This window comes from Notamacropus eugenii, chromosome X, assembly GCF_028372415.1.
Source record: "Notamacropus eugenii isolate mMacEug1 chromosome X, mMacEug1.pri_v2, whole genome shotgun sequence".
NCBI classification, from domain to species: Eukaryota; Metazoa; Chordata; class Mammalia; order Diprotodontia; family Macropodidae; genus Notamacropus; species Notamacropus eugenii.
Window position 1 is genome coordinate 92072621 of NC_092879.1, and position 16838 is coordinate 92089458.

The window sequence follows — 16838 nt, forward strand, 5'->3', positions numbered from 1 at the left end:
ACACACACTGCTTTGGCTAGGAAACACAATGAATGAGCTGAGAATTAAGCAGATGAATTTAAAAATGGGGGGTGGGGTAAGCAATTTTAGAAAATGGTAAATAATAGTCAGTTTGGTTAAAAGAAAAAAGAAAGAAAAGCAAATCTTTAGGTTAGAAACTCTAGCCTATGGTTGTTTTGTAAGCTAAGTCAATTTAATGGGTTTTTCATTTTAGTGTCTTCATTCATGTTTCAATCTTTAATCACCCCAGAATGTGCTCATTCCAAAAAGACTAACTTTCAATTTTCTCCATATGGAAGGCACATAAATTTGATTAGTAACGTTGCTATGTTTCCCCTAGGTTGGCCTAAATGTTATGCTTTCTATCACTTACTCTATCCCTATTTAGAAGCCCAGGGTACAGAAAGATTTGAAATTTCAGGCCTGTGATGAGCTATGCAAACTAATTCCAATCATGATTGGGGAACACTGAATCAGGAAGTGTGGGTCTGAAGACATGCTAATTTCTCTCTCTAAATAGATTCAGTCATTTTGAGTTTTAGATGATTGGAGACAGGGCATAGTGAAACTTGGGAACCAAGGAGTTCAGGGAACAACTTTTCCTGCTCAGTGCCTGAAAATTAGAAAAACGGATCTCATAAAACTTTCAGCAGAGTATTTCTGACACCCGCAAATTAGGCAGCCAACTATCTGAAAATGCCTCTCTCCAATGAGCTATCATCGCTCTGTGAAAAAGACTTTGCAAATGATGAGCCATCATTCATTACATGGGCTCACAAATGTGCTGTTTCCCCCAAGTTTGCCATCTCTGCGTGCAGTACCTAGTGGTGTGGCTGCCAGTTCAGGGAGCTGTGTCTTGTTTCAGAAACACAACTTTTAAAACCCCTTGCCATCACCACAAGTGTGATAATCAGAAACACTGAATCAGAGGATAGTAATTAAGTGACAACAAACGGAGTCTTCTTCGCGGGCAGGTGTCCATGGGAAACTAGCAACATCGTCAGGTGCGTGAGTTTTCCAAGAGTCTTTGTAGGGATTCGACTCGAAGTCATTGAATTCCTGGTAGTACAGTGCTTAGGAAACAGCCAGTCGCTGTCTGCCAAACCGAGACATTGGTGTGTTGACTAAATGTCCAGATAGCAGTGCTTTTGTTTTTTGTTTTTCTTTGTTTTTCTTTGTTTCGTTTTTTTTGTTTGTTTTGTTTTTTTAATCCTTTACAAATAATCCGAGCCGAGCTGTAACTAGAATAGGGTGCATGAGCCTTCAGTCCAGGATACTCTCATGAGGGTGTGTTTCCTCCTCGTGATGACTGCCGTCCACCGTTCCTCCCGCCACAGTCCTCAAGAGACATGGACGGCAGCTGCTCGTAATCCATCACTATGGCAGCCCTGTCTGAAATGCCTTCCTCCCACCTTTAGATTGTGCTCTGCACCTTTCCTTCCCCCAGCTAAATTTGCCCCAAGTGCAGTTTGGGCTAGTTTCGGCTCCACAAACAATAGACATTTACATTATAACTTTACTATAGAAAAATATAGAAATCCAAAATACTTAAGACATAATACTTCTTACAACTCAATTTGTCTCACTTCTGTCCCATCCCAAGGCCCCCAGAAACCAAAGCTAATTTGCTCCAAATGAACACTCCTGTCTCCTGTTGAAACAAGAGGGATTGTCACATTATGACATTATTCACAAATAAACAATACTCTTAGGAAAAGCTTTGAAATACAGGCATTGGTGAGCCACGAAAAAGCTGTTGAGCTGGTTGGTTCGCACATACATCACCATGGTTCTTCTGTGTATCCATCACCATGGTTGCTCCTCCTTTGCATGTGGCCAGCCTACAGCACGATATCCTTCAGCCTCTTCGCTCCTGGGGACTCTTTCTCAGGACTTTCAGGCAGAAGAGGGTTGACTTCGCGCACCACTTTCTCGCTGTCAGCTCCGCGTGGCTCAGCTTCAGTGGGACGAGAAGGCCCGTTGTTGGGGAATTGCTCCACGGTGTGGGTAGCAGGGCAGTGTATGATGGCACTGTAGGTGACTATCGTTGGCTTGGTGGGCAGAGAACTCTTCAGATGGAGAGGCGAAGTGACAGGGCTAATGGCTTCGCATCCATTGCCTGCCTCACGGATGGCGCTGGTGACCTTGGGGCTGCAGATGGCCAGGTCTGCGGCTCTCTTGCCTTTCTGGGCGGAACGATCCTCAGCGTGGTCACCCCCATCCTTGCCAAAGGTTGCAAAAGTTCTCTTGGTGGTGCAGTCTTCGTAAATCTCAACATCAGCAGCGGTGGCTTCGATAGACAGAGTGATGATGTTTCTTCCACGATCTGGGGACTTGGCCCGAGTAGGAAGAGGGTTCCGGGGCATCCAGCACCTGTCAGAGTGACCGAGAATGCGGCATTCTTCCCTGCAATGAAAACCTTCGTTTTGATCTGTTTAAAAAAATAAAAGGAAAAGGTCAGTTTCATCGGCCTTTCTTAGTATTCATTGTGATGGCCCACAGTCCAGTTTCTCGGGCCAACTCAGTAATATCTGTCACCTTTCAAGAGTCAGACTTCTATTTCGTTTGGACCAAGTGTTAGGCAAGAAACTGCTAGCAGGTCATATATAAGTCCTTACTCCTTATCCTTTTTATTTGTGGTGCTGTTCCCACTGCTGACAGAACCAAAACCGAAAGGCGAACAAGTTATGATGAGAAATAGATTTAAGAAAAAGGTTTGTCCCGAGTATTGCAGTGCTACTAGTCAGTTATCAAGAGCCCCACTCAAAGGCAGCATATTGGAAACTTTGTCCAACAGAAGTGAGGGAAAAACACCCAACATTCTAGGAAGGATATCTACAGCCAGGCTTTCCTTAACAAGTGGTTTTTTAAGCCCTCTTCACTCTTCTTTTCCCACTCTGTGTCATCCCCCCGTTGACATCCTAGTCTCTAAAGCCAAATCAGAAGACAGGGTAGAGGGTGCCCAGTGGCAGCAGGCCATTTCCGGAGCTGATTCCCCCAGAGCTGGGGGCAGATGGACAGATCTTGGCCTTCTGCTCAGCTCTACCTTAGCTTCCCCTACTCTGAGCTGGCCCATGCCAGCAGTTTCTCTCTCTTCTCTCTCCTGCACCCCAATATAGCCTTAACAGGGGTGAGGCTTAGATTACTGATGCCCGATTGTTTGGACTTCTCCTCCCTCCCCCCCACTTCCTCATCCTTCGGTGGGATCTGACTCAAGCTGTGTTTGGCACAGGCAGCAGCAGAACAGAGAGCATTTGGAATCTGTTGCAGAAGGGGTCAGTGTCTAGGGCTCAGCATTTGTCAGTTAGTAAGGTCTTTCCAGACCAAGGTCATCAAGGGCTAAGCCTGCTCTGGGGCCTTCTGAGGCCTGGGCCTCATCAGGGTGCAGCTTCAAGGCTTTTGCCCACTTGCACCCCCCATTCATTTTCCATGGGGTGTTTAGCACCTCGGCTTTCTGGCTCCATTTGTATTTCTACCACATTCTGACAGGAGGCTCAGCTAATAAAAATTCTCATCACATCATACAATGCACCAAAAATATGAGTAGCTTAACATTTATAGAAAATCTTGGATGGGGGAACAGGGGTAGAAAGGTAAAATATATGCACATATACCCATGCGCACACATACACACACACACACACACACACACACACACACACACACACACACACACCAAAATCATTGAAAAATTATGCCCCCAATGTTCACTGAGTCCCCAGCCCTACTGCACCCTCTGGGAAAAGCAGGGAAAAGCAAGCAGCTGGGGAAGCAGTCAGTATTTCCAGGGCCTTGGCTAACAATGCCCGGAACCTCCCATGCACAGCAGCCCACATTGCAAATGAGCTCCCCAGAAGTCAGGCCTTCTAGATGGTGATCTTACTAGTTTGGTTTTGTTATTATAGAAGTTCAATGCATAAGCAGAGCAAGAAATTGCCCTGAAAATTATTTTTGGTTCTGCCAAATAGTTTGAGATGGAAGCCTGTGTGTATGCGGGTTGAGGGGGTGCTCCAGAAGCTTTGGCTGAAGAAACCCTGGTTCAGCCATTAGGAACAAGGCCTTAGGCCTAGCTTAGTCCCAGGAAGAAGATACCCATTTGCTGCACAGTCTGGAGACTGTAACCGGATCTCCTGCAGGCCAGCTGAAAGTGGGCCTGGCTCACACTTCAGTAAGTGCAACCAGGCTGAACTGGGCCAGGTAAGTCAGCTCCCAAGGGATGGGAGGGCTTGTCCTCATCATAGTTATTAGCAGCCCCATCACAGGGATAGAAAGAGAAAAAAGGCAATGACATCTCCCAACTCACCTCCTAAACCCCAGCCAGCTGTGAAACAAATCCCTAGGGGATCAAGAGGATGGATACAACAGTGACAGCAAAATTACCACTAGTGATACACCTGGGTGGAAAAGCACCATCCCAAGGCCAGGGTCAGGACCAGGGCCCTCTTGCTGCCTGAAATTGGCAAGGGGGAAATTGACATCTGCTCCTCACCCCACACAGGATAATGGACCCCAGCTTCCCATTCTGGAGAATCCCAGGAAAATATGAGCTCCCAAAGCTCAGGCAAGCACTGCTGTGTTTAACTTTGCCTCCCCAATGCCTAGCATGGTGCTGGATACTACATAGTAGGTACTCAATAAATCAGTAAGGTTCCTCCTAGCTCAAAATCTGTGATTCAGGTTCAGATACTAGCCCTGACACCCTGCAGGCAGCATGACCTTGAACATGACCTTTCTGTGAAACCAATAAAATGTAAGCTTCTTGAGGGCAGGACTTGGTTGCCTTTTTGTCTGTACATCCTCTACTAGATAGAAATTACCAGCAGCAGGTGCTAAATAAATGGTTTTCAAACTGAATGGAACTACCTTGAAGGCTCCTTGCAAATGTCTATCCCTGTAGAGCATTGAGCCCTTCACTGGTGTGTGAAATGCAGGGAGTGGCAGCTGGCCCCCAGGCTTGTGGCAAGGATCAAAAGAGCTAATGGCAAGGGTTCAGTCCACTTGAAAGACTTCTAGAAATTTGAGCTCTTTTGTTACCTGTGTGGCCTCATCTGGAAAATGAAAGGGCTTTGCTGGGTGATTGCTAAGACCCCTGGCAGCTCCTGACCATCGAATCCTAGAGGAGGGTTGGTAATGAGAGCAGAGGGGAAGGAGCAAGGGAGGTTGGCCTGCTGTTTGGGGCGGGGAGGGATCTCTCTTTTGGGCAACAAGGCAGGTGTTGAGAGTATAGAGAGTAACAGTGGCCTGGCCTGGCCTAGGCATCAGGAATGGGAGGAATCATATGCCTAGAGGGTTTGGGAGAGAGCTTAGCCTTAAGGATTTTTTTTTTTTACTTTACTTGTCTTGATAGGAAGTAGTTGCTATTCACATTAAGAGATACTTCTTCAAGGAAAGGTCCAAGGACCTTAGTCTGTTTCATTTACAGCCTCTTCCTCACTCCCCCTGTTTATGAGGGCAGCAAGGTTAGAACACTTGGAATTTGGCCCAAACACACAGATAGGTATTTGTTTGCCAGCTGAACTGACCATAATTCATCAGTCATCATCTTCTTCTTACAAATGTATAATGGAAACATTTGCATGCCTATGAGCACAGGTGTGTATGCACATGCACGTGCATGAGCGCACGCATGCACATACACACACACACACACACACACACACACACACACACACACACATACAGAGGAAAGAATGCTTCCTAGGCTCACTTCCATAGCTCCTTGGGAGCTACTTACCTGCTAGCAAGGTATATGAATGGGTGCCAGTCATCAATATTGGAAGGAGACCCAATGACAGATAACATTTATCTAGTCCTGTAAGGTTTGCAAAGCACTTCCCAATCCCATTTTTCACTTAATCAACTGTTTCCACAGAAAGTCATTGCTTGGTGGTACAGAGACTCATCCATACCCACCTCACCCCCCATTTGCTCCCTTGCTTCTGACCAAATCTAGGGGGCAGTTTGAGGATGCAGACAATGGCAGCTCTGGAAAAAACGTGGAGACCACTATGGAGGGCATCTAGTATAACCCCCTCATTAAACAGAAGAGAAAATGAGACCCAGAGAGGGCTCAAGGCCATGGCTAGTAAGTGGCAGAGCCAAGCCTAGATTCCAGCTTTCCTGCTAAGTCATCGAACCAAGTAGAACATAGAATGCGTATGTGGAGGGGTAGAGAAACTAATGGAAAATAAGGTTAGATAGGGGGGTTAGGGCCAGATTATAAATGGCATCAAATGCCAAACTTGGAGAATGTGTATTTGATCTTGGGGCAACAAGGAGTCAGCAAAGATTCTTCCATCAATCTTTGTCTTCTGTCATTAAACATGGCACATACATGATTGCAGAGGTGTGGGGGGATGGGGTGGAAAAAGAACCCAAACCTTGAGGCCACAGAACATCACAGTTCTGAGTGGATCCAAATATTTTTATGAAAAGCTGCTACGTGCCCCATCCAGCCACTAAAAAGAAAATGATCAGTGGCAACTTGTCATTAAAGTTGGGTAAGAAGAGTGCACGAACCTTCTGGCAAAACACTTAGAAGCCTTAAATAAAGCTATCAGTCTTCAGAGGGTCTGACAAGGCAAAAGAATCAGTAGTGGCTAAGACCTAATAGATCAGGATGCAATTCAAACAGAAAGGCACCGGGAGTGTTGTTTTGTGCCAATAATAGCCAACCTTTGTACAGTAATTCCTTCCCTCCTTAGGGCCTGAAGCGGCCTGTCTCCTAGAAAGATAGGCAAGCTCACTGTACAGCATATGACCAACAGGCTCGCTGGCTCCCAAACCAGGCAGAAAGCAATGCTGAGAACTCCAGCCCAGGTTTTACCAAAGGCAGTGTGTCAGTCACATCTCGATGTTCAGCCACAATGGAAATGTTCAATAATCTAGGAGTTCTTTACCTTAAAACAAAGTCTTGGCCTATTAAGATCACAGGACTGAGACACTCCACTATGCTAGAATAGTTAAAGTAATGGTCACCACTTCAATAGAGATCAGATAATCCCAGAAAGGAATGGTTAATGCTCCACCCACTCCAAATCAACCCAAACCAATCCACTCCAACACACATTCAATTGAGGACATAGTCCCTGACAAAAAAAGGTGAACACGTATCAAAAGAGCATCTGGTCCATACCCACATACATGCCACAGATTGAGCTTAATCCTCACTAACTAGGCCTTGGTTAAAATGGAAGCAAGGTAAACTGTGTGGTATTCTGGTTTCTCATCCAGGACTCCCTTCTACTGGACCATGCTGTCTGCAGTGATGCCTTCAAAGGCTCACTGCTGATGTATGTTAGCAAGTTGACTAACCCAGCATTAACAATGACCCTAGGACTACGGTAAAAAGATACACAAACAAAAGACAGGTGGGATAGAATCAACTTTGACCAAGAGTCCAGAGACCGAGAGTAAAAGTTGCTAATTCCAACAGACTATCGGGAAGGGTTTTGCTGCCATGGTTCTTATTCTGCTAAATCTGTCATTTCATCTACACAGGGAACTCGCAGTGTGGAAACACTTTCTACCACTGTCTGAGAGCAAGTCATCTGTAACCTAGAGTCTCACGAAGTTGTCTGGGGGCACTGAGAGCTTATGATATTTGTCCAAGGTCACACAACTAGATTGTGCTAACGGCTGGACTTGAACTAGGATCTTCTGGACCCCGTAGCCATCCCTCTCTCCCCTAAATCATGTTGTCTCACTACCAGGAAGGGGATTTATAGCAAAACACACTAACTCCAGATCCTTTTTTTATTTTGATGATTTTTAAAAAACACATTTCCAACACCCCTTCAATCTAGCACATACTCTGGAGTGATCTCTTAGGAGTAGATGTTGAGGAAAGGGCACTTCTTTCATTAGGAGGTTCAGAGTTCTGAATTCTAGGTCCAGGTTCAGTAGAACCTACTAATTCACTATGTGATCTTGGATAGGGATGTAACTAGGATAGGTCAATCAGGGCTTTGCCCCAGAGCAATGAACCTTAGAGGGCCCTGACAAATCTTATAGCCCTGCAACAGCATAGAAACAATTGGACTTCTTAACACCTGGCTAACAATAATAATTACTTAAAATCCTAACCCTTCCAGGTACTTTGAATCAGTGGGGTCCCATTAGTACCAAGCTGGTGTGCCTAATCCTAGTCTGAGGGCCTATAGGTATACATAATAGAACTCTTTTCCCACTCAACTGTGGAATGCAAAGAAAATGAGAAACTCCACGATTAACCAGTAAGCATTTTTTAAGGTCTGAAAATAGCTCATGATAAGGAAGGGAGCACAGGCAAGCAAGCAATGCAGCAGCAGACTTGTTGGCAAAGGCATTAAGAAGGGGCACAGAGGGGCAAGCAGCTGGCTACTCTGATGGGATTGCCAGAATGGCCCCTTCAGGGGGGTTAGCCTGGTTGTGATGGCCCCCAAGGACAGAAGGAGGAACCCTGGGGGGAGCCCCAAAGATGCAAAGAGAGGCTTGAAGTCAGGGAAAATTTCCTAACCATGAGAGGTATCCCCAAATGGAGGTAATGAGCTTTTCTTCACTGGAGGTCTTTAGGCAGACAGAGGACGGACCACCTCCCATAGGCTTGTAAAGGCAATTTTGGAGGGGAAGGAGAGAAATATGGATTGGATTCAATGACCATTGAAATCCTTTCTGAAGTCCTTTCCAAGTCAGAGTCCAAGATCCTGTGCCTGCCCTCCCGAGAACTCCACTGGAAAGCATGCAGTGTGGACTCATGAGGAGGACTCAGCTATAGCTTTGGCCACTGAAAAGATAGCCCTCCCTAGCTCTAAACTTGGAATGAGGTCTCATTTCCTTTGGAAAGACCAAGAATTTTTGCCAAGAAAAGGCCCAGTCCATCTGTCCCGCACCGCAGGGGACACCAGCAAAATCCTCTTGCCTGGGTGCTTTGTGAGACTTATGACCTTGGTGGTGCCAATGCAAGCATTTGCAGTGCATCATGGGAAGTAGCACCTGGGATGTGCATGATCATATACGTGGGAAGAGGTCCCCTATTGGCAACACTCATGCATCCTTACCTCTCTTCTCCCTTCTCCTTTACCTATCTCCCTCCGTTTTGTCCCCTTCTTTCTTCTCCCCTTCTCTGCCCTGCTATGTATTAGAGGCCCTTTGTGACATCCAGTCCCTCCACTGCCACAATTCAGACTAGGGCCTGGGCTGGCTACATGCACAGTTTTAGTTGTTGACAATCCACACAACTGAATTTGGGGAGAGCCAAAAGGTCTTCTTGTCAAAAAACACAACCAGATCCAGCCATTCTGGAGAGCAATTTGGAACTATGCCCAAAGAGCTACAAAAATGTGCATACCCTTTGACCCAGCAACACCACTTCTAGGACTGTATCCCAAAGAGATCATAAAAATGGGAAAGGATTCCACATGTATAAAAATATTTATAGCAGCACTCTTTGTGGAGGCCAAGAACTGGAAATCAAGGGGATGCCCATCAATTGGGGAATGACTGAAAAATTGTGGTACATGAATATAATGGAATACTATTGTGCTGTAAGAAATAATAAACAGGAAAACTTCAGAGAGGCCTAGAAAGACTTATATGATCTGATGTTGAATGAAAGGAGCAGAACCAGGAGAACTTTATACACAGCAACAACCACAGTGTGCGAGGATTTTTTCTGGTAGACTTAGAACTTCATTGAAATGCAAGGACTTAAAAAATTCCCAATGGACTCTTGAGGCAAAACACCTTCCACATCTAGAGAAAGAACTATGGAATTAAATTGCAGAATGTAGCAGATCATTTTCTTTTGTATTACATTTCGGCTTGTTTTATGATTTCTCCCATTCATTTTAATTCTTCTACACAACGTGACTGCCAGGCCTAGAGGCCTGTATTGGGCTACCCGAGTCTTTCTTACCTCACCTCCGAGGTCTTCGGCTGGCCACGCCGGATGCACATATGAGAGAAAGGACGTTCCAGAGTCGAACAGGGGTTGAGCTTTATATCAGGGTCTGGGTTACAAGTGCAGGGGACTCTTCCTTAGGAGGAAGAGGGGGAGATTTCCTAAGGAGGCTAAGCTTAAGGGATTGGAAGTAGAAGTACAAGCGGGGAGAGAAGGGGCGGGGAGAGAGGAAAGAAAAGAAGGGGAGCCTACTGTCCTCTTTGGCTCCACACGTGCTAAGAGAGAGCTTTCAGGCTTCCTCAATCCTACTTAACCTTCAGGCGCACAGTTTGCATCTCAATACCGTGCTGTTAGGTAACTAGGTGTGCTCCAATCCGGGACGACCTCGAGGGCAGGGAGACTCCACCCATCATGTATCTCCCGGGGAGAGGCAGAAATACCCGAGCTAGCCGAGCTAGCTCAGTCTGACCTTCTCGAACCCCCGCTGTTCATGGAGGGCCTCGTAAGACTCTAAGATTTAGAAGTCCCACTTTTACCTGCCCGAGACCATCCACACGGAATTGAGCTTCCAATCCCAACACGTGACTAAGGTGAAAATGTATTTAATAGGAATATATGTGTAGAACCTATATAAAATTGTATGCTGTCTCAGGGAAGGGGGTGGGGAAGGAGAGGGGGGGAATCTAAGTTATATGAAAGTGATTGTAAAACACTGAAAACAAATAAAATAATAATAATAAAAAAATTTTAGAAAAAGAAACACATCCAGACAGCCACTAATTTGGGTTAACACAATAAAGACCCACGTTCAATAAGAATCTTACCTGGAGGGGAAGAGTTCAGGGAGCTATTATCAAGCTGAATCCAAATTAGCCCATTGAATTTACTTCAGTCATCTAGCAAAACTCCAAAGAAGGCGATACAAGAAAGTTAAGTCTTGATTTGTGGATCAGGAAAGATCTGAGATCATAGGATCCAATATTTATAGCCAGAAGGGCCCTTAGAGCTCATCTAGTCAAACTTCCCCCTCATTTTACAGATTAAGAAACTGAGGCTCAGAGATCTGAGTGATTGAACCAAGGTCACATAAACTGGAAAGGGGATTGAACACAGAGGGCATCCAAAGGGAGAAGGTGGGTACAGATCAGAGAAATAGGGAGTTTTGCTGGGATGACCTTCAATGGCACAGTATGGTTGACTCTAGCCAAATCTACCATTTTCAAATACTGTGCTCTGCACAATAGCTGGGGGTGAGGATGGGAAAGCAAATATAAGAGATGCTTGCATGCCACCTGAACTCATCATTAGAAGCCCATGGCAGTTAGCAGGCATCACATGCCAAAGAGAAATAGGCTTCTTCAGTTTCCCCTCCTTGGAGGGCTTCCTACAGAGACTGAATGATCACTTGTCTACTATGTTATTAAGGGTTCAGGTTAGGGTTCCACTAAATGGTTGATGAATTTGTATCCAAGTTGGAGATTCTGGAATTCTGTGACTTCTCTGGGAACTACACCAGACCTTCACAATAGCAGACTGTAGCCAGCTTTACCATGGCCAAGTTCACAAACAAGGATGCTATGGGGTCTGGTCAATAGCCAGAGGAGGGAGGGGAGTCCCTGGATGCCGGCCTTGCCACATCCCACTGAGGTCTGACGCTTGGCTGGACAGTGGAGGCGAGATGAGGAGCCCTCTCCCCTCACCTCTTCAACTACCCCTGCCACACACAGGCTACGCACCAAAATCCACTTACTCCAGTACAATGCAAAAATAAATGAAAAGGATGGTCCTTTCAAAATTCAAAGCAATTGAATTCTCTTAGATGGAATCTTTAGTGCTGAGCTGGGCAAAGTGAGCAAGTGCAAGCCTATGAAGGTGTAAGGGCTTCCCAATTTCATATTTGTGCTAGATGATGGCGTGGCCCATGCGGTTCAACAATCCCAGCTGCAATCTGGGCAATCACAAGAGTGTCAGGAATTTCCATTTTTGCATGGGGAGGGGCAGGATGGGATTCGGTTCAATGTAATTCAGAAAAGAAGAGATTTCAAGATGTGTCTAAGTAGGAGTCATTTGTGCCGTTGCACGAGGTGCAGGGAAATGAAGCTGAGTACTGCTGGTAAAAATTGAGCCTCTGAAAGAAAGGGCGCTGACAGTGACTGAGATAAGCAGAGATGGACTGGCCTTGAGCCTTTTGTTGTTTGTACTCCAAAGGCAGAGAAAAATCGGCTGACAAATTGCTTGACTTCATTTTGATGTTCAGAAACCATTTGAGAAAGCCCTACAAGGGAAATGGGAAGCCCTGCAGCAAGCCTGATGAATGTTGCCCAAGGAGACAGATACCAAGACCCTGGCAAGTGGAGCAAAAGCATACAAGCGAGGGAGAAGATCAGTAAGTTGTTATAATTCACTTCGTGGCCCTCCCAAAACTCAATCACTTCCATTCCACAACGGGGGACAGGAATGAGGCAGGTCCAGAGAACAAGATGGAGGAAACAATGGCCCACTGGAAATTGTAGTGGTGGTGGTGATCAGTGAAAGGCTTGAGAAAATCAAAAGCTTTAGCAGTTAATGCTGTACTCAATATGAACTCATATGTGTTCTTTTAGTTCCTGGGATGTTGGAGTTTGTAACAGAAGAGGCCACAGCAGACACTGGCTCAGTGAAGAGAAGCAGAGGCTTCTAAATTCTTTAAGGTTCAAGACTACCAAGATATCTACGTGCCTGGGTGGGGATGAGAAGGAAGGGCCGATGAGAAGGAGCTCAAAAATTACAGCATTCTCAAGTCCCCAGAACAATGCAGCCTCTTTCTGTATCAATCCCTGCCAAGGAAGGGATGCAGTGGGTCGGTGGAGGTCTCCCACATCATCGATTGGGTTGGGACCACTGAAGATGGGAAAGAGACAAATGTTGGGAGTGGGGGCACTGAGGACTCCAGAGAGGTAGTTTCGATTAGCTCCCTGGCTTGTATTTTCTGTTCCCACTGAGCGGCCTCACCCTGGTGTTTCAGGGTTTCTTCTGCGACATCTGGAATACTGTAATCGCTACGACAACCCAGCTTCTGGGTACAGAGAACAGCATGATCATTAAAAAAAAGTCATTTCAAATATCTTCCTGGAAGCTAATAAATTTTACAGCAGTTTCCATCCTTCCTCCTTGCAACAAAGAAAAGCTTAGTTCCAGACAAATTAAAAGTAAATTGATTGCCTTGGGCGAATCTATTCAAATATCACTTTTCCATGTTAGAAATCTTTTTCCTGAAACATTAAGAAAAAGAGAGAGAGGGAGAGGGAGATGGGGGGAGGAAGATATAAGGGATGATAACAGCGTGAAAGAGAGAAATTGTATGGGAATAGGAACACAGTGGTAAGAAAGATAAAGGCGCAAGAGAGGCAGCCCCCACCCGGTCAGGCCTTGTTTGCAAAACCAGGTAGAAATCAACCGAAAATAAAATGCAGATATGTCACTGGGGTGCAAGCCTAATGTTTGTGCTGGAATTTATGAATAATAAATATGAATAATGAATGGGAAACTGGAAAGGATCAAACATCCCCTTATACGGCTGCTCATTATTATCAGTCTTCCATGGACAATGTGCAGTTGTCTAATCTTATCCTTTCCTTGAGAATGACTGAGAGTTAATGCTCTCAGGCTGGGGCAAAAGCTAAGGAGAATTTTTGGGGTGTGGCTTCCATAGTCTCTGGTCAAATTGGAGAGCAAGGCCAGGGCACCTCAACTCTAAGGAGATCACAGATTGGAGATTTGGAGTCACCAATCCAATCTTCTTCATTCTGGAAAGCAGACACAAGAAGGAAAGTCACTTGTTCAAGGTCATATGACCAGTGGCAGAACTAGAATTCAGACTCTGGTTCACTGATCCCAGACCCTGAGCTCTTCCATTTGCACCACAAGAACTGAACCTGCCCTCAAACCTGGACTGTTCTACTGAGAGAATGATTTCTTAGGGTTAGGCCCTTCCCCAAGGAGAATGTCATGCTTATCACCCTGGGCAATTCCTGCCTTGCTGTCCCATGCCACTGCTCTGTCCATCTCTCCCTGCCAACAGAGGCAAGTGATGCACCAAGTCAGTCCTGGAGTCTGGCTGGGCCCCAGTTGCACAAATGGCACAGGAAGCTGGGGCTGGCACCATGTAGGAGGGCCAGCAAGCTTTTCAGTAGAAGCCCACTTAATCCATGAAACATTTATGAAGTACCTTCTATATGCTCAGCCCTGTACTAGTACTCTAGACATAAGGACAAAATGGCAAATGATCCCTGCCTTCAAGGAGCTTCTATTCTACAGCAATGACAGCTCTCTGGCCTCCAGGAAGCCTAGTTCACAATAGAGAAACCAGCCCAAATCAATTACTCTTGGTCTTTCAACTACAACCCAAATTCAGGCCAGTGTTCTTCATTGGGAATGCATTTTTAACTGCCTTATATGTCTTACTAAAAACCATATCTCAGCATCTCCCCTCTCAATAATCCACTCCTCAAAAATACTCTGTTCTCCCAGTTTCCAGCTTTATTGTATTTGCTCCACATTCAATTCATCAAAACACTCTTCCTTCACCATTAGGTTCTAGCTAGATTTGGAGACCTGACACTACAGGGCCCAACATCATTCCCTGACAGGATGAGTGGAGCTCAGAAAAGTTAACACCGAGAATGGAAAGTTGACAAATTCCATTCTAGACTGGATGATCTCTGAACCTTGGGTTTGGCAGCTCCAAATGGTGAGAAGGATGCATGTTTCTCTAAATATAAGATGTTGGCATTGTGCTCTCAAAACATACTATGTAGGGTTATTATTAATTTACATTAATTTACAATTATTAATTTAAAAAAAATAATGCTCTATAGCCCTAGAGGTTTCATATACTCTTAATTCCCCTTTGCAATCTTTTTTTTTATTTGCTTCTATCAGTTACTGAACAGCAAGTAATCCAGCTCATTATTAAAACTCCAGATAAAATAATCAGCTTTGGTAAAATGCAAACAGCTCTGAAATGAGGAGTCAGGGAGCACCATTTACTCATAAATTAGGACAAGGCATCACCCCTGATCTCCCCTAATGGTGCTAGATCAGGGGGTGCATGGAAAGGACATAGAGAAGAAGGAGAGATGCAGTCGTATATTTTCAAATCTCCTGGCTTTTGAAGCGTTCACCAATGTTATTAATCACACACACGCACACATTATACACACTCCTACACACACATCTACATGGAATTTCAATGCTGACATCTTTCCTGCGTAAGATGCTTATAGGAAACTAACCAACAAGGACATTGACAAATGCTTTCATTCCCATGGGAAGTCTCTTCTAGAGTTTATGCAAAATGAAAAATTTACATTTTTAACTCAGTGTTGTCCATTTCAATATGGGAGGTCAGCAATATTTCAACAAAGAAATCACTCCAGAGGGATGATTATGCTGAGATGATGGGGGTGGCATGGGGAAGAACTGTGTGGAATCAGGCTAATTCCATACACAATGGCTAACATCTCAACAGGGTCTTGGAATTCTTTTTTCTGTTTAAATTTTTTTTGGGGGGATGGTTGGGCATTTGAGTCTTGACATCATATTTCACCCATGTAGGGTACTCCCAGGTCTGGGAACTCCACTGATACAAATTAGCTATTTGCCTATAACTTAGTCTTAGAGAACAGCCTGGGAGCATCCGAGAAGTTAAGTGACTTAGCCATGGTCACTGTACCTACCTCAGAGGCAGGACCTCTGTCTTCCTGATTCTAAGGCCAGCCCTCTAGTCATCGGGCCATATACACAACAGGTACTTGGTGAGGATCAGTTATTTCCTTTGCAGTTAAGTTAGGATTCCATGTACAAACCTGCCAGTTGTTCACACATGCCTAGGAACATGAATATGACTGACTTAAAGATGGTGGCTACAATTAAGGACCCTTCTGGTGTGTGTGTACCATCCCGGAAGTCAGTGTCACTCATGGAGTGAGTGACCTGAATGATGGGACCACACAGAAAGGCCAGGGCTTGGTTGCTCAGACAGTGGATGGGCCTTCTAGCCCCTACCTTGGAGGCCACTATTGGGAGCCTTCCAGTTCTGGGGCCTCCTTCTAGTTTTTTTTTTCCCCCAGAATGTGTGACAAGTATCATCCTTAGGGAATGCTTGAGGAAAAGGAGAGATTCAATTGCACAGCTATAGACAGTCTATACCTGCTTGCCTCCATCCCATTCCTACTTTTGGGAACTAATGCTTAAAATCTCGTATAAAAATCCTACTGTTCCCTCAGATTCCCAAAGGCTAGGGGGTATTGGCTTAATTACAAACACACAAGCAAAGGCCCAACTGGGAGGAAATTGCTGCTGATTGGAAGCTGCCAGTTTCATCTTACGAGCACTGGCCCTCCCTCATCCTTCACAGAAATATCATTGGGCCACCAGCCAAAGCCTGGGGAAGCAAACTTCGTCTTGGTGACAGGGAACCTCCAGTGTCAGACACAGTCAGCCTGACTAATAAGGCCTGGAGAGGGACTGTCAACATCTACAGTCTTCCTGGCTGGGCCACCCAGCAAATATGGAGCCCCATGGTCTGAGCCCAGCCATCTCCAGATCCCAATCAGCTATCGATAGCTGAAGCCTAAGTGATTAGGTGCAGGGGTGAGGAATCTGCAATGGCCTCAAGGCCACTAAGTCCTCAAGTGTGGCTCTTTGACTGAATCCAAATTTTGCAGAACAAATTCTTTTATTAAGGGGGTTCCCCAACAGGTTCCCCACCTCTGGATTAGGGGTTAAGCTTTGAACCAAGTGACCTTCCAGGGTTATTGTGGATGTTCAACAGCATTTGGGCCCAACAAGTCAGATGAACAAAGCAAATACAACTGGAATGCTCCCTGCCTTCTTGATGATGACTCCATTTTGTACAGTGCAAAGGGGCATCCCAACCACACGCTTTAGGTGGACAGGGTGCGTTGCGGCACAGGAT

General features: G+C 45.4%; 1 protein-coding gene across 5 annotated transcripts in view; it reads right to left on the reverse strand.

Moving 5' to 3' along the window:
* Positions 1–1146: 1146 nt before the first annotated feature.
* PCDH19 (protocadherin 19) overlaps positions 1147–16838 on the reverse strand; it is a 112575-nt gene continuing 96883 nt past the window's right edge. For 3 of the 5 annotated variants that reach the window (XM_072627044.1, XM_072627042.1, XM_072627041.1), the window contains one exon: positions 1147–2431. In XM_072627044.1, coding sequence (XP_072483145.1) covers positions 1842–2431 — 590 coding nt within the window. In that variant the 3' untranslated portion in view covers positions 1147–1841. The remainder of the gene's footprint in view (positions 2432–16838) is intronic. The other 2 variants (XM_072627045.1, XM_072627043.1) reach the window with 1 other exon arrangement.